General features: G+C 38.1%; 3 protein-coding genes across 4 annotated transcripts; all 3 read left to right on the plus strand.

Moving 5' to 3' along the window:
- The first annotated feature begins 4,678 nt into the window (after positions 1–4,678).
- On the plus strand, positions 4,679–6,294 carry LOC116197696 (putative RING-H2 finger protein ATL69). Of its 2 annotated transcripts, XM_031527913.1 has the most exons (4): positions 4,875–5,009; positions 5,299–5,465; positions 5,587–5,959; positions 6,055–6,294. In XM_031527913.1, exons 2-4 carry the CDS (start codon positions 5,309–5,311, stop codon positions 6,101–6,103), a joined length of 579 nt encoding a protein of 192 aa, XP_031383773.1. In that variant the 5' UTR covers positions 4,875–5,009; positions 5,299–5,308; the 3' UTR covers positions 6,104–6,294. The 2 variants fall into 2 exon arrangements, with proteins under 2 accessions (XP_031383765.1, XP_031383773.1); XM_031527905.1 differs by having other exon boundaries at positions 4,679–5,465.
- Positions 6,295–9,231: 2,937 nt separating this feature from the next.
- Positions 9,232–10,170, plus strand: LOC116192920 (non-specific lipid-transfer protein 1-like). Its single transcript, XM_031521627.1, has 2 exons — positions 9,232–9,724; positions 9,914–10,170. The coding sequence occupies exons 1-2, from the start codon at positions 9,369–9,371 to the stop codon at positions 9,918–9,920; spliced, it is 363 nt and encodes a 120-aa protein (XP_031377487.1). The 5' UTR covers positions 9,232–9,368; the 3' UTR covers positions 9,921–10,170.
- Positions 10,171–15,497: 5,327 nt separating this feature from the next.
- LOC116194806 (long chain acyl-CoA synthetase 4) lies at positions 15,498–21,640 on the plus strand. Its single transcript, XM_031523702.1, has 19 exons — positions 15,498–15,899; positions 16,325–16,388; positions 16,464–16,553; positions 16,636–16,692; positions 17,284–17,332; positions 17,567–17,643; positions 17,906–17,945; positions 18,025–18,119; positions 18,226–18,393; positions 18,517–18,627; positions 18,702–18,789; positions 18,971–19,037; positions 19,263–19,338; positions 19,453–19,570; positions 19,774–20,019; positions 20,332–20,471; positions 20,793–20,975; positions 21,130–21,249; positions 21,357–21,640. The coding sequence occupies exons 1-19, from the start codon at positions 15,742–15,744 to the stop codon at positions 21,390–21,392; spliced, it is 1,983 nt and encodes a 660-aa protein (XP_031379562.1). The 5' UTR covers positions 15,498–15,741; the 3' UTR covers positions 21,393–21,640.
- Positions 21,641–22,071: the final 431 nt, after the last annotated feature.

Below are 22,071 nucleotides of genomic sequence, written 5' to 3' on the forward strand. Positions count from 1 at the left end.
TAGTAAGGCAAATTAGGCAAGCTAGCACCGGGAATCAAATCAATGTGGTGCTGGACATCTCGCATCGGAGGTAAACCATCAGGTAGTTCTTCAGGCATTATCTCAGCAAATTCCTCCGACAATGGTCTCATAGCTTCGGGATATTCCCCTTTTTACTCTTCTGCACCCGCCTTCAAAACCTGCTTCTCAAGTAACGCATGAGCCTCTTTAGTGCTCTTAAATTCCTCTTCAATTTCGCACCCAGATTGAGTAAGAGTAAAGAAAGCTTTTCCCTCCACTTTAGAAGCTTTGGGCTTAAGACTAACTTTCATTGGCAGCAAATTGATCTTCATCCCATCTTTACTTAGCTTGTAGGTGTTCTCCCTTCCATCATGCTGAGCTGCAATGTCAAACTGCCATGGTCTTCCAAACAACAAGTGACAAGCATCCATATTTGCTACTTCAAAATATACCTCATCTCTATTCTTGCCAATAGAAAAGGTACTTTACACGTCTCAGTAACATGGATTTTCTCAGCAGCTTTAATCCAACTAATAGCATAAGGATTAGGGTGCTGCTCAGTTTTCAACCCCAATTGCTCTATGGTATCCTTCCCAATGATGTTCTCACAGCTACCACTATCAATAATGGCATCAAACAAATGACCAGAGATAGTGCACCTTGGTCGAAACAACTGATGCCTTTAAGAGGTGCCTTCTTGCTTAGGCGAAAGCATCATCTTCCTAACCACGAAATTCTGCTCATCGGAATCTTCTTCGTATTCTTCCTCATCCCTATTCGGCCCACAATAAACTCTTCACCATTATCTTCCTCTTGTCCACAATGTTGATTGACAGTGAACAGTCACTAGACTGGTGTTCAGGCTAATTACACTTGAAGCACTTGCCCGGGATTGGCTTAGCATAGGGATTTGCAGGCTTTGATGCTTCTTTTGTGTCTGGCATCTTTTGTTTTCCACTACTTTCTCCTCCTTGTAATGATCATCACTCGAGCTAGGGGCATGGGGCGCCTTGCTCTTTTCTCCATATGGCCTGTGATTTTCCGCACTAGAACTTTTGTGGTAATAATCAGACCTTGCCTTCTCCTACATCATCGAGTCTATCTTAATTGCCATGTTACGAGCTTCTAATAACTTGTACCCCGATCTTGTCTCTGAGATCCGGCTTCTACCCATCGAGATACTTGGAAACTTGTTGACCTTCAGTTTCCCTTAGATTGTTCCTCTGCGTTAATCGTATAAACTCAGCAGTATAATCATGAACAGAATTGGTACCTTGATGGTAACATTGGTACTGTTGGAAAAGGGTCTGCTCTTACTCAGGCGGTAAGATATCCCTCCTCAAGATTCGCCTCATCTTTTCCCAAGATCGAACACTCCTTTTTCCCTCACGCACTCCACGAGATTGAATCCTATCTCACCATGCCAACGCTCCACCTGTCAGCCTACGTGCCACTAATTGCACTTTCTTTCATATGGAATATCCATGTACTCAAAAAACCTCTCTACTTCAGCAAGCCAATCCAGGAATTCCTCAATAGTCAAATTTCCATTAAAAGTGAGGGACGTCTACCTTTAAACGAAATTCCTGTTCTTCCCTCTCTTCATATTGATTATACCTCCTCCTTCCGTTCTGCTCACGATCTACTACTTCATCAAGTTCTTCCTCTGAGCTATCATCGTAGACACGTGGTCTACGTTGATTGTCAAGAACAGGTATTCTGTTTGGCCGGCCGTGAGCTACCTCTTCACCGGCGCGATGCCTTCCATCGTCCCTGTTTCTGTTGGTTCCAAGAGCTAGGGCATCAAGCCTCCCAACGTGATTGTTAAAGCTCCTCCCCAATCCATTGAAGCATTCGTCCATCCAATCGAACAGGTCTACTTGTTGCCTGCACTCCCTTGTTGCCACCTCAATCTTGTATAAACTCGTCGGTAGAACTGCTGCTTCTCCCATCTGATCGATTGGCCATGCTTTGATACCAACTAACACAACTAGATAAGCGTTAAACAAGAATTATACACTGATAATCCTTTGCAAGTTTCAATCACAGAAACTCGAGAAAATTTGCTCAAAGCAATTTGTTTGATAATAGTCTTCGTAATGTCTCCCATCCAAATCAAACGTAATGTTTATAGCCTCTAAATGAAAATAAGGAAACAAACGAAATAAGGAAACACAATATTAAGCTAATTAGGTACTAAACTAATGAGAGATCTTGACAAATAAGGAAAATATCGACTGAGCCTTCTTGGGACTAGAGTCTATGCCATGGCACCGAAATCTGGAGCTGAAGCACCATGCAGGCTGCCTTGAGGCTACAAGTCGGTGCTATGCACAGAAATACGGTGCTGAAGCACCGAGCATACCGTCCGGTTTGGTGCTAAGGCACAGACTAGTAATGCTGAGGCACTGAACTTACTGCCTTGTCTTGACCTTCCGACGATCTCAACGGTCCATAAAGTCATCTGCTACTTGCTCCGCATCAACTGCTTCCATGCTTATTGCATCGACCAATTCTTCAAGACAGATGCCACTAATTTTTTCTTCATATTGTCAATTTTAAGAACAATGCTCATGTATTCTGCAAGAAACATATATACATATGTGGATACTGGGATTGTCACATGCCATGCCCAGATAATCCTGCATATACACATCTCTTGTCGATGAGTTTATCAGGTACTTGATTAATTAAGACTTCAGGGCATCTTGCGCTCACTTTCATATCGATGTCCAACCTATGCTTTAGAAGATTGTGAAAAAGAATCCCAACCCTTGTCAATTCCTCTATAGTGTACGGGGATTAGGAAAATGACATCATTAATTGATTATATACCACATGAAAAAAGAACCGATGAATCCTAAGAAGATACTGCAATGCCGAGGATGAGAATCGGCATGAAATCCAAGTATTCAGGATCTCACGTGCCCGGACATATCAAAGTGGCATTCTGTTTTGTTTCTGTACGTATTGCTAGCTGCAATGGAAACATACAAGTCCGAACTCACATAGAAAAGTTACAAGCTTGAGATGCAAGTCCAGGAGGTATAAGTACAATACATGTCCGTTGGTTGTGGTCTGCGTATCCGACTCGATGGCAGGGTTGCTGTTGGATGTAGACAGCCTGTGGCAGACCTTGCCGATCGCAGTGAACCGGGCATGTGGCATTTCTTCTCAGCCATTGATCAACACAATAAGCGTGGAACTAATGGTTACACTTGGGGATGGTCCTCAGAGTCTCCTTTGATCGGTACTCCGACATGCATATTGGGCACATCTCATCACTTGGCGGGGCCAGCTGATCCTCGACCAGGGTCTTCGGATATGATTCTATAGTGGCTCTGTCCATTCCCATCATAGTAACAACTTGCTGGTGCTGCTGATCAGATGCTGGAGGAGTAAGGGAAGAACTCACGGCGGCAATGTTGGACTCGTTACAAGCTGCAATGGACTTGCTGCTTTAGGTAGCATGCAGCCCCAAAGATGAAGAGGAACCAGGGCGAAACTATGGCGAGGGATATTAACTGCTCTTGTTTTTCCTATGAGCCACAAAAATCCTATGTTGAACAATCACACTAAACTTGGGAGAACAAGAGATAAACATTTTGAGAATGACAACTATGAAATTAATTAGATTCCGAAACTTGTGGATTTGCCGATATCTTGTTGATCAACCAAATTTGCTCTTACCATGTTTTTGGGCTGGGTCACTCCATTTCATCTAAAGATTCTCTGTCACTCCTGTCCAGTACGTACGGGAACGGCACAGGGATAGTCATTGTCCAGTTATCCTCACCGAACTCCAACAAGTGTACCGAGTGAGTGAAGAGTTCATCCTCAGGCACGACAATGATGGTGTTGTTATGGGTGCTGAGGCATCGTACCTCCATGTATCAGGGCACAAACCTCTTCTCCCATGTGGAGCAATTCAGGAAGGCAAAGTTCCGGTAGCAACTCGACGTGAAGACTGAGCCATCAAAGCTGAATCCCTGGATCCTAGCAAGACAGCCTGCGAGGTCCCGCTATAGCCAGGGACTGATAAATAGTCAATGAGCTTGACAGTGAAGTTTCCCAAGAAGGGGAGGCTGAGGACTCTTTGGTTCTTAGAATCGCATATGAGCTCGAATTCGTGGGAACCACACTGCTCATCTTGAATGTTCTTTAGGTGGAAAGGGGGGTACACGGTCAGTCTGCCTGGTGAGCAGGATCGGCGGGGCAAGAACCTGCACCATCTCTGAAGTGACTGACCAGGAACAAGAACAGGACGACAAGAGGTGAACAAGCCATTGCTGGGCTATATGGAGAGGAGTGTCCAAACAGGGATTTTCTTGAATACAATGACATGCCATTGATTGAATGAAGAAGACAAACCAATGATACAGAACCTGATGTTTCTGGAAACGTTTATATTATACCTTCCTGTCATTTCCCGGAAACCTCGAAGATAAATCCGAGTACTGCAGTATGGTTCATCTATAAATTATAAATAATATAGATTTAGATATATCAATCACGGCGCCTTGGTTTTGCCGGAGGACCCAACTTAGGGTTATTATAAGAGCATTGACAATTTGGGACTTTGTCCGCATCGCCTTGTCTTTAACGAATTGGTAGAACCACATAACATTAATTGCCTTAAAATTATTATTATTATTATTTGATGAAATTGCCTTAGAATTTCATTTGAGTCCGGAAAATTCATCGTTAAACTTCTGTCCCACATTTCCAATAAACCATGAAAAACATCCAACACATATCTTCTTGTCCCCTGTAATCGCAACCATCTATGGCAAGTTCACCAATTATCTTCCTCCTCCTCTTCCTCATCCCCTGTTGTCTCTCATCATGTGTAGATTCTTCATGTTCGGAATCAACTTGTGCGGTGAATGAACCTCCTGTTCAATTCCCTTTCCGTCTTAAGTATGTTCAGGACGAGCAGTGCGGGTACGCAGGCTTTGATCTATCGTGCAACAACAAAAATCGAACTGTCCTCGCCCTTCCATTCTCAGGTGAATTCTTAGTTGACACCATCAATTACCAGGAAGAGATTGTGGTCCTCCGGGACCCAGATGATTGCTTGGCCAGAAGGTTGTTGGGCGGCTTCAGCTTAAAGGGCTCGAGCTTCATCAGCGACCACTACCGGAACTTCACTTTCTTCAACTGCTCACCAGACATATCCGATGCCTATTATTATTATTATAATTTTCGAGTTCCGTGCCTCAGCACAAGTCACTACAGCATTCTCCTTGTACCGGATTATGCTGTAACCCCCGGCATGGACTTGTCGTATTTGTGCAGTGATAACTGGATGGTGACAATTCCGGTGCCGTGGCATACCTGGTCCGAAGTTACCGAGTACATCTCGCTGAAGTGGGATAGAACGCCCCTATGCGAGTACTGCCAGAAGCATGGTGGATCTTGCAAGTATGAAGGTGACAGCACGATCAAATGCCCTGCCAAGCGTGGTGCGCATAACATTCACTTAATTCCAACTTATCGTACATCCATGGCTTGGTAAACGAATTTCAATGAGATTTGAATTCCGGAAATGAAAATTCACATAATCCATCCATGATATATCTCTAGGAATTTCCAAGCGAGCTAAGATAGGGATAATCCTGGGGGTGGCTTCCCCCTGCTTCCTCGGCATCCTTGGGATCTCCTGCTACCTGAGCAGCAGAAACCGTCGCCAACCAAATGGCAACGTGTCACCTGAGCAGCATGCTCGACCTATGGGGATGGATGGACCTGCCATAGAGTTGTATCCGAAGACTGAGGTTGGGGACAGCGGGCAGCTTCCCTGTCCCAGTGACAACACATGCTCCATATGCCTGTCGGAGTACCAGCCCAAGGATACCCTGAGGACGATCCCCAACTGTAGTCACTACTTCCACGCTCGTTGCATCGACCCATGGCTGAAGCGGAACGGCTCATGCCCGCTGTGCCGGAATCGACAGGGGTAATTCATTGTTGTAACCCTTGCTAGTTATTTGTCAGCCTCTAACATGTAATCACATCTCTGATTTTTATTGTCATTTTACTTGCATTTAACAGATCTCCGGCCAAGTCGATAACCGACCACACCAATGGATCCTCGGCCTAAAAGCATCGCAATCTTCTCAGAGCATATTGTGAAGAATCGATCGATGTCATCTTGGGATCAAGAACTATTAAAATTGAGCTGAGTACTGTACCAAAATTTGAACTGGTACCTATGATAAAGTAGTTGATCCTTCAAGTAACCACACCACAAATTTATCGAGTGGTGATTTCTATTAACAGCAAGTTCGAGTAGATAAGTGACCCGTCTATTAACAGGTGTGCAAGATAGGAAAAAAACGACATCCTTAGCTTCAAGTGACCGCAAATTTGTCGAAATCTAATCTGACCAAATTATTCAAGAAAAGGACAGCAAAATTTGTTGGTGCCACGTTATGAAATCGCCACATCCTTAGCTTCGAAGCACAGCCGAATTTGGCCCTAATTAATGTTATCAAGCTAAAGGCAGTAGGCTCCAGGGCCACTAACATATTATGTTTATGTTCACACGCGATTGAAAATGATTGTCACAAGTTCAAAAGTCCTTAGACTATCCAAACTCGTCATATGGCGTGAGAAAAATACTAACATGGTTAACGAGGAGATAATCCATTATCGAATCCTGAACTTTGGTTTTTTTTACTGAATAGTAGGAGTCTTTATTGGTCTAAGGAATGACCCTTCAGTGGATTTTCTCCCAGGATAGAAGAAGGGATCAGCTCATATAAAAGGATTGCAGTTGAAGTCATGTTGTTATTATATACTAGCATCATCCCCCGCAGGTTCAAAAAGGGGTCTCAAATAATTTATTAGATATACTAATATGAAGAATGATTATTATTTATATCTGTTTATTTATTAATGATGATAAGATGTTAAAATGATATGTTTGGATTGTTTATGAGCCCGTGAAGGATAAACTCCCAAGGGTGGGAAAACGTTTCTCATTGGCATACTAAAAAATATATATATATATATCTAAATTTATATATCTAGTATTTTCGATATGAAATTTCTACCGATTAATCTATACAAAAGTTGTATGAAAACATATTTATTTTTTGAAATAATTGATCCGATCATAATGAACAAATCGTATATCTCGTCAAGTAGACATGGTAACCTGCTACCTTGTTTGGATCAGATTACTAACAAAGTAGTTAAAAAATATGAATACTTGGAAATGAAAATTTTAAAAAATAAAGCAGTCGCGGGGTACTCAACGTATTTTTTATATGAAATTTATTCTAACTTTTCTAGACAAAAGTTGAGTGGAAAATATTTTTTTTTAAACAATAGATTTAACCATAATGATCGAATCATTTATTCCGATGGGCCGATAAGATAATCTGCTGCATTATTCGAGTCGGATTTAAAATACTAATGCTGCGTTTGGTTTCATAGTAAGATTTTAAAATCAGATTTTGATTTTGAAAAAGCGTTGTATAAATGGAGCTCACCCTTTGACTTTGTATAAATTATTTTTGTTTTATTGTTGAAAAAGAGTGGTATAAATGGGACCCACTCTTTGACTTTGTATGAGTTATTTTGTTTTGTTGTTGGTAGAATTAAGTTAGAGTTGTGATTTTAAAATTTCTTTGCGAAACCAAGCAGGCCCTAAGATATGGATTAAAAAACAAGACGAAATTGTTAATTTGTCTTGATGGGGCCTAGATTACATGTTACCTTTTTTGGATCAGATTCTATAACATATAAAGATAAATGAATTTTAAAAATCAAATTATAAATTAAAAAACTGCGAGGGAAAGATGTTTATTTATTAACAATGATAAAATGATGTGTTTGGAATGTTTATGGGCCAGTGAAAAATAGACTTTGAAAAGTGGAACAATGTTTCCCATTGGAAACCTAAAAAAAAAAAATGCATATGTCCTAATTTGTATATCTAGTATTGTCGATATGAATTTTTTTCTAATTTATCCATATAAAACTTGGGTGAAAAAGTACCTTTTTTAAAAAAATAATTGATCCGACCATAATGACAAGATCATTCATCACAACGGATTAACCGAATAACCTGTTACCTTGTTTTGGTCGGATTTAAAATACTAATAAATGGGTTAAAAATGTGAAAATTTTAAAAAGTAAAACAGCCGCGAGAGTACTCAAAGTATTTCCGATAGTAAATTTCTTTTGACTTTTCTAGATAGAAGTTGGCGAAAATATTTTCTGGAAATAATTTATTCGATTATAATGACCGGATCATTTACTCCGACGGGCCGATCTGATATCCTGCTACATTATTCGAGTTAGATTTATAATATAACAAATGGGTTAAAAATGAAATTGTATCTCGATGGCTCAACAAAATTACCTATAATCTTTTTAGATTGGATTTAATAATAAAAACAAAGAAAAAAAATTAAAAAGGAAGCTTGTCCCCACTTGCTAGCAGGTCCCCTTTTTGGACCTGCTTTCACTTCCTTATAAAATTAAGAAAAAAAAGAGTGTGCGGGTGGGAGAAAACTCTTAACTTTCACAAAGAAAAAAAAAACTACGAAAGGGGAAGGTCAGTTATTATCCACTATGTTGCAATTTTGAGGTAAGTTCCTTTCAAATTGTTTCAACTAATAGTAAATAACAACAACCAACTTGCATTGGTTTAGGTAATTTGACATCTTTTTTCTGTTACTAAAATTTTCGATTCAAGTATTGTGAAAGGAAAAAATCTACGAATTCATAACTAACATTTTTTGTTCAAGTCTTGTGAAGGGAGAGAATTTCACGAGTTCGAGCTGCACCTAGAGAAGCCTCCTAGCAAGTCAGCCTGCAGGGTCTGTTATAGCCGGGGAATCAGATAGATAGTCAATGAGCGCTCGACAGTAAAGTTTCTCGAGAATGGGAGGTTGAGGACTGTTTCGTTTCTTAGCATCGATCACACATGAGCACGAATCCTCAGGAACCACACTGCTCGTCTTTAATGTTCTTCTAGGTGGAAATTAAAGTAATCGGTCCCTCAAGTGACCACAGATTTATAAGTTTCTATATAATTTCAATTAAAGAACAAGTTCGAGTAGATGTGCGCAAGATAGAAAAAACCAATCGATCACTATTGACTACATACCAAAGAGAGAGACCCATTGAGTGCGGGATTCATCTTCTTTGGTATGCTTCTATATCAATAGACTCCCTTAAATTCAGTAAACATGAATATCGCGCCACAATCAGTTGGAAAAAAACTACTGTACTACTCTCTGATCCAACAATATATATGCGCATGTAGCTAAGCAGAGATCAAGCTAACTAGGCCAAACTCGCTCTATAATTAATTAATTCGATTATCTCGGTAGCTACTAGACTACTATGCGATGGCTCCTGCAGCTTCACTTTCAGCAGTGGCAGCAGTCCTCCTCCTCTTCTCGTGGCCACTGCTTTTGGCTGCAGAACAGCCGTCGTGCCAGCTTGTGATCTCGCAGCTGGGTCCTTGCCTGCCTTATGTGTTGAGGTCTGTGCGAATGCCTCCAGATATGTGCTGCAATGGGGTCCTCTTCCTCGGTAGCAGGTACTCCCAGGACCATGAGGCCCGGCAGGCTATATGCGAGTGCGTCCAGCACTCCATTTCGCCTGTCCTCCCGATCGACTTTGACCTGGTTAATACGCTGCCCATTGCCTGTGGGATCAACGTCCACCTTCCCAAGTTATCTTTCAGCGTCGACTGCTCCCAGTCAGTGCACCACTCTCTCTCTCTCACTCACTCACTTCCTAGTTAATTATATTTGTCGGTCCAATATTAATGGAACCTATAGGAGTCAGGTGTTTAGAGTACGAGATGATGAGATTTTTCCCTTGAAAATATGAATTTTTTCCTTTATGAGTTCAGAAGTATATTAACCTTTGATGCTTTTTCGTGCAGAGTTTGACGGAGTGTTTGCTGGTTTCTTCTACAATAGGCAAGAACTCAAGCACATGATTCTACTTCCTTTGTATTAGATCGAGCAGGCAAGCAAGGAATAAATAATTAATGGTGTATAAAATAAGTCTTCTGTACATCGATATCAACTGATCAGATAGGAAATAATGGGGATACAACGGTCTATTGCAACGTGTGGTACAGAGATTTAACATAAATGTCTTCAAAAACATAAGGTTTGGATAATTATAGTTAACCAAATATTTAATGCTACCACGCGAACCTTGCAGATGAATTGTAAACTGTATATATATCGGTTTTTCGAACCTATATACGCTCGGCAGATAAATGAAATGATGGAACCGAATTAAGGACTTGTCATGAACTCGTAGAGTGCCCCAGTACATGGTAAGACTGTTGAGCCAAAGTTTAATCAGATTCCAGAAATGGACTTAGACCCCCTGGCCCAAGGCACCATTTGGATCGTGGGCTTGTGGCTACTTACCAAAGCATCTGTCATGTGGACCGGCACGTCTAGCTTCTAGTTTTGCTTGAGAAATTGAGATATTCTCGGATCAGATCGATCTCAATATTAACTGCGTCGACTGACCCACGACGACTTGATGTGCGTATTGGATTCGGAACTTCTACGGTAAAGAGCAACGAAAGATTTTGCGGTGGTGTTTCGGAAACTCTGACGTTCTATTTGCTGAAACTCATGAAATCCATCCACGTAAATATATCAGTTAGGGACGCGCAGTAATTCCACCAGTGAGTAATTTATAACATTTCTAACCTCAATGTAATTTGTATAGTAACCTTTCATAACCCTCTGTCACTCCAGATTCAAACTAGTAGTTGAAGTTCGACCCTGATCTGCCCCCCTCAAAATGACACCCAAGGCCACGGGGAAGACAAGGAAGACGACCGGAATGCTTTTGAATGTCAAATACTTGTGGCTGATATGATGCCCGATGATTCCATGGATGTGATATCCTTGAGTGATTCTTTTTTTCGAAAAAAAATAAATCAAAAAGTAATCTGGTCCCGCGAAATTTCACCCTATAATCGCGAAATTTCGCCAACTTTTTGTAATAGAATAAACCCATTCAATTATCGTATTGATTTGTTCCGATCATGAAATATTTTTAATGAGTCTCGAATCTCTATACTAAAACATATTGGCTTGTTTGGTTTCAAAGTAGGATTTTAAAATCCTACTTTAATTTAATTCTACCCACAACAAAATAAAATAACTTATACAAAGTCAAAAGATGAACCCCATTTATACCACTATTTTTTCACAACAAAACAAAATAACTCATACAAAGTTAAATGGTGGGCCTCATTTATACCATTCTTTTTCAAAATCAAAATCTGATTTTAAAATCTTACTTTAAAACCAAACGCATCAAAATTCCATTTGATGGCAACTCAGTTTGATAATTGTGCCACTCCTCGTGACCCGATCAGGATATGTCTCGCTCTGCCCGCCATGGTGGTCCAATTTTGGATTGAAGAATGGACTAGACCTCACGCCACATTGAGGGTTGAGATTGACTATGAATTGTTGAAAAGAGACTAGTATATTTGAATGAATGCTTCCAAGTTGTTAATTATCCTATTAAATCAGAAAAAAAAATGTGGGAAAAAAAGAAAATGCGCCTACAAGTCGTTGAGGTGATCCGCATGAATTCTCGGTTTCCTCGACTTTTGACCTTTCAAATTAGTTGGATTGGGGAAGGATCCAAGCTAATACGACCAAATACGTGGATATAATTTTTAAATCGGAAATTGACCACACTATCAAGCCTCTTTTACTATTCGTCTGCGTGGAACACAAATTTTTCGAGCGACATGCTGGAAATTTCAAGGAAAAGATCCGTTGACATACTAGTTCAATTTTTTTCATTTTCTTTTTCCCGGATAAGAGTACAATTTTAATTATGTGTACAATCTATACATATACACATATAAGTATATTTACGTAGAAATCGAAATCTCTAACAATAAAAAAAAGTAAAGTTAAAATAGTAGGTGAACTATTATCATCCTTAATCTAGTAATAAAAATATCATAAATTGACCTTGTTATTATCCACATTTGGTTTGATGAGTTCAACTTAAACGGGGTACTTCTGGTGGACTTAGCCTGGAGATGAGATTATAATTTGTAAATGTTACTTGTTAGGCCAAGATATATAATTTCCTCTCCTGGATATGTCTATATATACGTATGATCTTTTCTTAGGTTTAATTAATTAATGCATTTAACAACCTTATCTGTTTAATGTATGGATATTTCCCTTTCTTATTTTATTTGCAAAATGTATTTATTAGCGTCAACCATTCAGCTGCATATAATAATAATATCCATTATGTATAACGTGGATGTTACCATTCCTATCGCGCAGAATGCAAAGAATAGGCAGTGTCAATCTGAAGTCTAAATTACATTAAACAATTAAACACTGTGATTTATGTTGTTCCCGTATTAATTGAAAAGAATTGTATAATAGCTTTAACGGAAGAGAAATCTTTGAAATAAAGATGGTAGATGATTGTTATACTGTAGACTAGCGAAAATTTTAGGGTGTGTTTGTTTTTTAAAAAATTTTCAACTCAATTTCACTTATTTTCAATACAACATCACAATTATTACTTTTTTTTCATTTTTTAAATTTTTTTAACCATTCAATTCAATTTTTAATATTAAATTCTCTTAACTATTCATTATTTTTTCACAATTCAATAATACAATCATTACTTAATCATTACTTTCTCTCAATTATTTATTACTTTTTCACTTTTTTTCTCATAATTCAACAATATAATCATTACAAACTAATTAAAATCAAAACTTAACTCAACTCAACTCTAAATCCAAACGCACTCTTAAGGTTGGTGGGCAGCGTTGTGTGTTTAATCACTAGTGGTTAGTTTGTCCCCTTGTTCAAGCATAGAAATAAAGTCCAAACAACATCGTAACATAATAAGTGTTTACACATAGACAAAATAGAAAGAAAATTCTTGATAAATAAGATAATTCAGTTTACCATCTTATTAATTCGAATTTTTAAGATTAATAAGGGTATCAAATCATGAATGTTAGTGGAAATTTTTAGGCTCGGCTTTGGAAGTGTTTTTACTGACGTAAAAGTATTTACAAATATTATTAAATCGAAAATAATATTATAATCGAAAATAATATTATAATTAAAAATAATAGAATATTTTTTTTATTTTTAAGAAATTTAATATTTTTTATGATGACATTTTCTATCTTTTTAAATGGAATATTATAGTCGAAAATAATGTCGAAAGATTTTGTTGCTAATTCCATAGTAAAAGATAATTTAAAATTTAAAAAACTCACAAAAACGAGAAAATTTCATTTAGAAATAGAATATTTTGAGGCCATTTGGATAGGCCCCTCGCATCTTGTTTATATATATATATATATTAGTTTTCTTTTCTCATGCGTTGCACGGGTAATTTTTCTACTGAGTTTTGTTAAACCTTTTTATTTTAAAGGTGATTATAATTTTATTTTCTTGTGGAGAATTTTTTATGCTTTTTAAATTTAATTATAGCATTATTTTGAGTAAATTAGTTTTTATAAACCATGCAAGATCTAAAGTACATATAATTTTATTGTTGATTATGCACATAAATAATTCATTGTTATATATAATATAAATTTTATTTGCTATAGTAAATTTTTCAACATAAATTTAAAATGATAGGAGTTTTCTATTGCAATATATCAATAATATATTGAACTTTGTACTTATAAGTTTTAGTTCATTTATGTAAATAGTACAATTAACCTATTACTTGAAAATTAATTTTTTAAAAATAATATTTTCCAAATTGAGGGAAAAAAATACTCACATAGATTAATTCAAGTAAAGTTTATGCATGATCCAAAATACAGATAGTTGTAGTTTTATGCACATAAAATATTTAATTTGTTATATATAATATAAATTCTATTTGCGATAATTAATTTTCTAACATAAATTTAAAATAATAGGAGATTCGTATTGCATTAATCTAATAACATATTGGAATTTGTAGTTTTGGAGTTTTAGTTCGTTTATATATTGTATAGTTAACCTAGTAATTAAAAATTAATTTTTTACACATAAAAATTTTCAGAATGAGGCAAAACTACCTACATAAATTAATTCAATTAAAGTTTCTTTAATGAATTTGTTATTTTCAAGTTAAATTTAATATAAATATAAAATCTTATTTATTTCATAGTTAATTGATCTTTCTACCCATTAGAAATTTACTTCTGTAACCCTATTTATTGCAAGGGTTACAACTTTATATATATATACTAGTCATTGAGCCCGTGTCATGCACAAGATTTAGCAAAATTGTTAAAAATGGTTGATATTAAGATTAATGGTAATTTACTTTCATGAATAAGATAAGCTAAAATTTACACAAAAGAAGATATATCAAATAAGTCTTGAAAATTTTAATATTGTCAAGATTATACATAAAAAACTAAAAGGAAGAAAATTCGACCATGGGTGGAATTTGTCTTTAACATTGACAAAATTATTGTCTCTAATGTTAACCATATTTGTAAAATTGAAGAACCTAAAAATTCTACATAAGTTAATGTGTAAGGAAAAAAAATGTTTAAGAACTCTAGTTCTAAGCATATACTAAAATAAACTTGCGTACGAACAAAAAGTTGAGGACTTCTTTAGAGATAAGCGTGAGATTAACTGCCTCCAATATTGATCCACAGCCACAAATCACAGATAATTATTAATTTGATTATTTGTTTAATTAATAAAAGTACTGTATAGGACCTCCTCGTTAGCCAGTGCATTAGAGTTGTCTCTCAATCCATAGGCTTGTAGAGTGTTAGGGGAAATACGTATATGTATACGTAGATGTACATAGGAAAAGAAAGAAAGAAAGTACGCATCCTTAGATCACGGGGGCCGGGCCCACGTACTATAGCCGTAGAGGCAAACGTACGGTGCTGCTCCGTCGCCCCACTGGATCCACCCCCACGCGCCCACCCAAGAGGACCACATGGATTGAACGGCCAAGATCTTTTACTTATCAACGGCCGCGATCTGCCGCCACCAAGTCCCACCAGAAAAATCCAAAAGTCAGAACAAACGGATGACGACATTTGAGAAGGAGAATCAATTTAAAAAAAAAAAAACATGAATTAGTTCGGGTGAATCAGTGTTTGTCTTCGCATATTGATTTCAAGTATTATGCATAGATGAAATTCACCTTGGGAGTGTTCTTAATAGGTTGATCGGTTACTGAATTAATTGAGCCCTATTGAATTCTGAATAGTTGGGTGCAAATCCAAAAAATCAATATGGTTCAGCGGTTCGATAATTATTCAAATCTTGAGTCTTATAAATAAAAAAAATTCATATTAAAAAAAATTATTTTTTTAATAGTTTAACAAATTTGATTAGTCGAGATCCGTTAGGTTTATGACGGTGTAAAAAGGGCAACGAAAGGAAGAAAAAGAAAAAAAGATAAATGAAATTGCCAACTAGTTGACCAAAATTAACCTAATTAAAACTGGGGAATATCTCTATTGTTAAGCCTTCTTTCCCGGTCATAGCACGGCGTCGCGCTCAGCTCTGATCTCCCTCCTCCCTCCTCTCTGCTTTTCTTCGTCATCCTCGATTCCTTGGCGGAAGCGGCACTGCTTCTTCGGCCACCGGTCTCCACCTAATCGGTTGACACCGCTCTGCTCCCTGCATTCTTCCATACCCAACTGCCGAGTCGGCGGGTATAAGTTGAGGGGGAGTGGTGGATCGCGGAGGGAGGAGAATGGCGCAGCAACAGAGGAAGTACTTGATCGAGGTGGAGAAGGCGAAGGAGGCCGCGGATGGGAGGCCGTCCAGGGGGCCGGCTTACCGGAGCTCATTCGCCAAGGACGGGTTCCCAGCTCCCCCTGAAGGAATGGAGAGCTGCTGGGACATTTTCCGGTGAGTTGTTCCGGTTGGTTCCCGATGAAAAAAGGACGACAAAAGCAATCGGCTTCCTTTTGTATTGGCTTCCTACTTTTGCAACGCGCGATTAATACTGAATTGTGGCACGAGTTGAAGTCGGGTCGAAGTTGAATTGTCTTTTTCTTGTTCAAGTAGATTCTGCTTCCGTGAGGTGTTCTTCAGGGGATTGTGATTATGCGTTTTAGATTGGCTTTTACTCGTAACGAGCTGGATCGAGACGAAAAGGGGATCACTTTGAGCTGCCCTGTGCTTCTTAAACATGCAATTCTAGTTGGATCGCTCAAGAAAATTCTTCGACTTTATAAATTTGATGCTTAAAGAACCGGGCTGTCATTGTAATGGCAACATCACTTAACAACTTTTAATGCTTTTGGTAACTAGTAATTTTCTCTGTGTTTCAGCATGTCTGTGGAGAAATCTCCCAACAATAGGATGCTTGGTCGCCGCCAGATTGTGGACGGAAAGGTAGTTTTAACTGGCAAGTGAAATTTTTTCTGTGCCTTCCCAGAGTTTGCATGATTCATACCTTTTTCCCTGCAGGCTGGGAATTATGTCTGGCAGACATACCGGGAAGTGTATGATTTGGTGATCAAAATTGGCAATTCTATTAGGAGTTGTGGCGTCGAAAAGGTAAAATAGATTTCTTTTCTGGAATAATGGGATCAGCGGCGTCTTAAGCCCATGTTTTGATGTACTTGTCCTTGAATTGCAGGGAGGAAAATGCGGTATTTATGGTGCCAATTGCCCGGAGTGGATCATGAGCATGGAGGTACCTCCTCTATCACAGGATTACTTCACAAGTAATATAAATATCTATTTCTCTAAGAAAAAAATTTAATTGCCTTTTTGTTGTTGATAATTTAATTAAGAAGTCACCATCCCAGAGAAGAGAAAATAACTTGGTCAATAATCTATGATCTGCTGCGGTTTACTAATAGACAGCCTTCCTTATCTTAAAAGATAATCAGATTAAAAAAAAATGCTCCTGGAAGATAGTCCTTCAGAATTCATTCTGTGTTACACTCTTCTAGTTTCTACTGAGACTTCCATTAATGCTATGTTCTCCGTCGCTTATTTAACAATTTTAACATCTTTGAGATCGCTAAGCCACTGAAAATTCATGGGAACAAGGTACAGTGTGTCGTTGAAGAACAAGAACTTGACCGCTTAAGCCATTCAAGGGTTGGGCCTATGTTTTTCTTTTCGTCCTAGACTAACCATTTGTTTTAGTGTCATTATAATTTCATTTTTTATTGGGGAACAGCTATTTGTAATTTTGTACTCGTTATTATTATTATTATTTATTCAAAGTCTTTCTGCATGCTCATATATATTCTTTTGTCCTTTAATACTAATGCAGGCTTGTAATGCTCATGGGATCTACTGTGTGCCCTTGTATGACACTTTAGGTATGCATTACTGTCTCAAGCTGGATAAGGAGTCATGTTATTGATAAAACATGCAGTTATAATTTCATACCAGATAATACCAGAGGTTTTTCCATGATATTTGTAGACATGTACTTTACATTTATCTTGTTAAAATGCTGTCCTTTGTTTTAACCGTGTTTTGCATAGTATAGTTCACTCATCTCAATATTGTAATTGTATTACAAGGTATAATATTTATTTTTAATGGTGTAGGTGCTGGAGCTGTGGAATTTATTATATGTCATGCAGAGGTTTCGATTGCTTTCGTAGAAGAGAAAAAGATTCCTGAGGTACGAATATCCTTTGTCAGATCTGCTCTCGCATGCCTGAAGCTTTTCCTCACTTCTCAGTACTTCTAATGGAGGTTCATTTATGCATATACAAGTTGACTTTTTAAAACTACTTGACTGGAGTTTGCCATCATCATTCATATGTTTCTATGTAACTTTAACATCATTACCAAAAATATATTTTGGGCACAAGTTTTAAGAGTTGATGGAAGTTGTAACATTATGTTAGAGTTGTTATTTACTGTGTCTGGTGCTCTATCAGTTGTTGAAGACCATGGAGAATGCTAGCCAGTACCTGAAGAGTAAGTAACATTGAGGATATAGTTTCCTGAGCACATTTTGCTTTGAATATGAGTTGATTTTATACATTACAATATGCAGCTCTCGTAAGCTTTGGCAAGGTTACTGCTGAACAAAAGGAAGAGGTTGAAAAATATGGGGCGGCAATATACTCCTGGGATGAGTTTTTACAACTGGTAGTTTCCTCCTAGCCCATTGCTTTTATGTGTACATTCTTCATGGAATATGGTTTGTGTGTTATTCGCAGTTTTGCTTACAACAGAACTGGCTAATTACTTGTAGGGAGATGACAGGCAATTTGATCTTCCTGAGAAACAGAAAACTGATATCTGTACAATAATGTACACCAGTGGGACGACTGGTGACCCCAAGGGTGTACTGATTTCAAATGAAAGCATTGTCACTCTCATTGCTGGGGTGAAGCGGCTATTAGAGAGTGTGAATGAAGAGGTAATCATTATTTCTTTTACCTGGCAAATGAATCCCAGCTTGAGGAGCTTATCTGCCTTCTTCTCCAGGATGAATATGTTGCAGCTTCTTTGAATATTAACTAATTCTTTATGGCTGTAACAGTTAAATCATAAAGATGTGTACATGTCCTACCTTCCATTGGCGCATATCTTTGACAGGGTGATTGAGGAGTGTTTTATATCTCATGGGGCTTCAATAGGATTTTGGCGTGGGGTAAGTTAGCTTTTTAGTTTATCTTTGGCAACAAGAAATTCAATGTGGCATTTGCTTATATTTGTTTGTCACAGGACGTCAAGTTATTGATTGAGGACCTCGGGGAGCTAAAACCAACTATCTTCTGTGCTGTCCCTCGTGTGTTAGATAGAGTTTACTCAGGTATTCATTGTAGACCTGACCTAGTTATTCAGGATGATCTCTCCATGGAATTGATGCCTCCCAATTTATTCTGGTCTGGGCTTGTTTTGCTGCATGGTCCAGCTCCTTCTAGTCTCGGGAATGTGTTCTGTATATTGAGTTATATTTCTTTTTTAAGGACAATATATGTGCTTCTTTCCAGGTTTAACTCAGAAGATTTCAGCTGGGGGCTTCTTTAAGAGTAAATTGTTTGACATTGCCTATTCATAGTAAGTATCTTCTTGCTATTGTTATTGGAACTCATGCTCCGTTTTGAAGGGATGTAAATTTAAACTCTTATAAAAAGGGGTTATCGTCCTCCTTCTGCTTGCATATTTATTAATGCGAGCAGTGTGCCTAATTTCACCCTAGGGCATTGTGTGGGATTTAATATTTCACTTATGCATTTCCGTCAAGCTATCACAATTACAATCTCATGCGTTGATTTTTGGCAGCAAGTTGCACAACATGCGGAAGGGGAATGGACATACTGAGGCTGCCCCGATATGTGACAAATTAGTTTTCAATAAGGTGATGGAACTTTTAAGATCAATTTCTGTTTGACATTTCTCTGTGTTCCCTCTCACAGTCCAAAATCACGGATATGCTTTCCCTCTTTTGACGCCTACTCACTCTCTATATCAGGTAAAGCAAGGATTGGGTGGAAATGTGCGGCTTATACTTTCAGGAGCTGCTCCACTGTCTACCCATGTAGAGGGTTTCCTGAAAGTGGTTACCTGTTCTCACGTTCTTCAAGGATATGGTACCGCCTTCAATTTCTTCCCGACATGTTCTGTCCTTTACAGCATCTTTATGTTTCTGATACAAAATTAAGTGACTTTTTTCAGATGGAAATAGAGAGAGCTGAAGAAATTAACTCATGAAAATAAGCCTTTATAATGCGTTAGAAGTGTTACTGCATGAAAGGCATGCATCAATATAATGTGCTGTTATTTATTTATGCAGGTCTGACAGAAACCTGTGCTGGGACATTTGTCTCTCTACCAAATGAGATGTCGATGCTTGGAACAGTGGGGCCCCCCGTGCCTAACGTTGATGTCTGTCTAGAATCTGTCCCTGAAATGGGATATGATGCCCTTTCAAGCATGCCAAGGGGAGAGATATGTGTGAGGGGGAAAACTTTGTTCTCTGGGTATTATAAACGTGAAGATTTGACTAATGAGGTCATGATTGATGGATGGTTCCATACAGGTATTTATGTCTAAATTGTTTATTATAAACCAATTACTTGGAAATTAGTCAAGTTTTTTTATTGGATTAATTGAGGGGAAGAGAGTGGAGAGACATCTTGAGGGAGTTCTGGTCGCCCTATAGATTGAATGACTAATTGGTGCTTTAGATGTCTTCCCAGCATCTATTGTTATTCTTCCTTCTGCCGACTCCTGCCGACCGAGTTTTAAGTAGTTTCCACATCTCATTAACTTCTCAAATTAGCCTTTATATTATGTTCAAAGTTCTGTCCAACAATATTTAGCTAAGAAACTTGCATCCATTTTGCAACAGGGGATATTGGTGAGTGGCAAGCGGATGGAAGCTTGAAAATTATTGACAGGAAGAAGAATATTTTCAAGCTTTCACAAGGAGAGTACGTGGCAGTTGAAAACTTGGAGAATATCTATTCCCAAGCTACTGGTGTTGATTCGGTAAATAACTTCCTTATTGAATGCTTTAGTGGGCATTGGCTTCAAATTTTGAAAGAAGGGCATTTCTGCCAGTTTTCTGTTGCTGTAACCTCAACTGCTGGTGAAACTAGAAAAAGTTCATTAATTTTGTTGGAATTTTGACCACATGTTTCTACTATGCTTGTCTTCATGATGTTTTGAGTGCCAATCGTAAACTTTGACCCCCTATTATCTGGTTTTAGGATATAATTTGGCTTCGAGACCCATCTATTTCAAATTTTCTCAAGTGCTAACTTCAAGTTAAATAGCAAGTCTCAATTATGTTCTTTTTCAATGTTCCAGGTATGGGTGTACGGGAACAGCTTTGAGTCCTTCCTCATCGCAGTAGTAAATCCCAACAAAGAGACAATCGAGCATTGGGCTCAGGAGAACGAAATTAGTGGAGACTTCACTTCTCTCTGCGAGAATCCCAAGGCCAAAGAGTTTATACTCGGAGAGCTTACAAAGATTGGAAAACAGAAGAAGGTTCGGAATTTCTGGCCTTGTCTTTTCGTCTTTTCTTTCTCCAAGTGAACATCGATTTCGAATTTGGAAGCAAATATAAGGATCTTATTCTCTTTGGGTGGATAAGTACATCTCTTGAAGTTTCATCTTCTTATGTACTGCGTTCTCTCTGCAGTTAAAGGGTTTTGAGTTTATCAAAGCTATACACCTTGATCCCGTGCCGTTTGATATGGAACGAGACCTTCTTACCCCCACATACAAGAAGAAGAGGCCTCAATTGCTCAAATACTATCAGGTAAAAATTCTAAAATGAAACAAATGATTCGTTTGACGAGCCTTCAGTTTACGTGCCGCAACGATGTTCAAGTTCATCCATGAACTGACTGGTAATTTCTTGTGCAGAGCGTCATCGACAGTATGTACAAGAGCGCAAAGTGATCGAACGAGCTATTCGGATCAAGTATTTACTTGTTCTCTTCTACTGTTTTTTTGGCTTTAATTTTTCCTCAAGTTAATTTCCACAGCTTCCTGTTACTGTACATATACTTCCTCATATGGGCATTTCGATATTTCATAGAAGTCTGGGCGCACTGTGGTTTATACTTTATATCATGTAATTCACCAACTTACCACAGAAGACCAATCTCATGTTTTTTAACTTATTCATTGAAACTTTTTTTTTTTTTGGGTGGATTCTGTTTCTGAAAATTTCATCCCGAATGCCTCAAACAAAAACAGTGTTCTATACTTGATATACTCGATCTCATATACATGTTGAATTGTATGGAAAGCTGAATACGATGAAGGTTATATGTATGGCTTGGAAATGGGCGGAGGTGCTGTGAAGGAAAAAACTGCTAGCAGTTTATCATAATTGGCTAGTTAATATGTTGTTAACCGTACTATGGAGCACAGGCAAATAATCATTGGCCTATTAAATTATCTATCGAGCCATCAAAAAGATTCGACCAAGGATACAATAATTGGATAATCTTCGGTTGTAGCAGTAAGAAGCAAGATAGAGGCAGATCGACTCGTCAAGTTCCAACTGAAATAGGAACCACACAAGGACTTGCCATTCGTCGTGTAGTTGGGGCATCCCGAAAATGTCCTGACC

This window comes from Punica granatum, chromosome 1 (genome assembly GCF_007655135.1).
Source record: "Punica granatum isolate Tunisia-2019 chromosome 1, ASM765513v2, whole genome shotgun sequence".
Classification (NCBI taxonomy): domain Eukaryota; kingdom Viridiplantae; phylum Streptophyta; class Magnoliopsida; order Myrtales; family Lythraceae; genus Punica; species Punica granatum.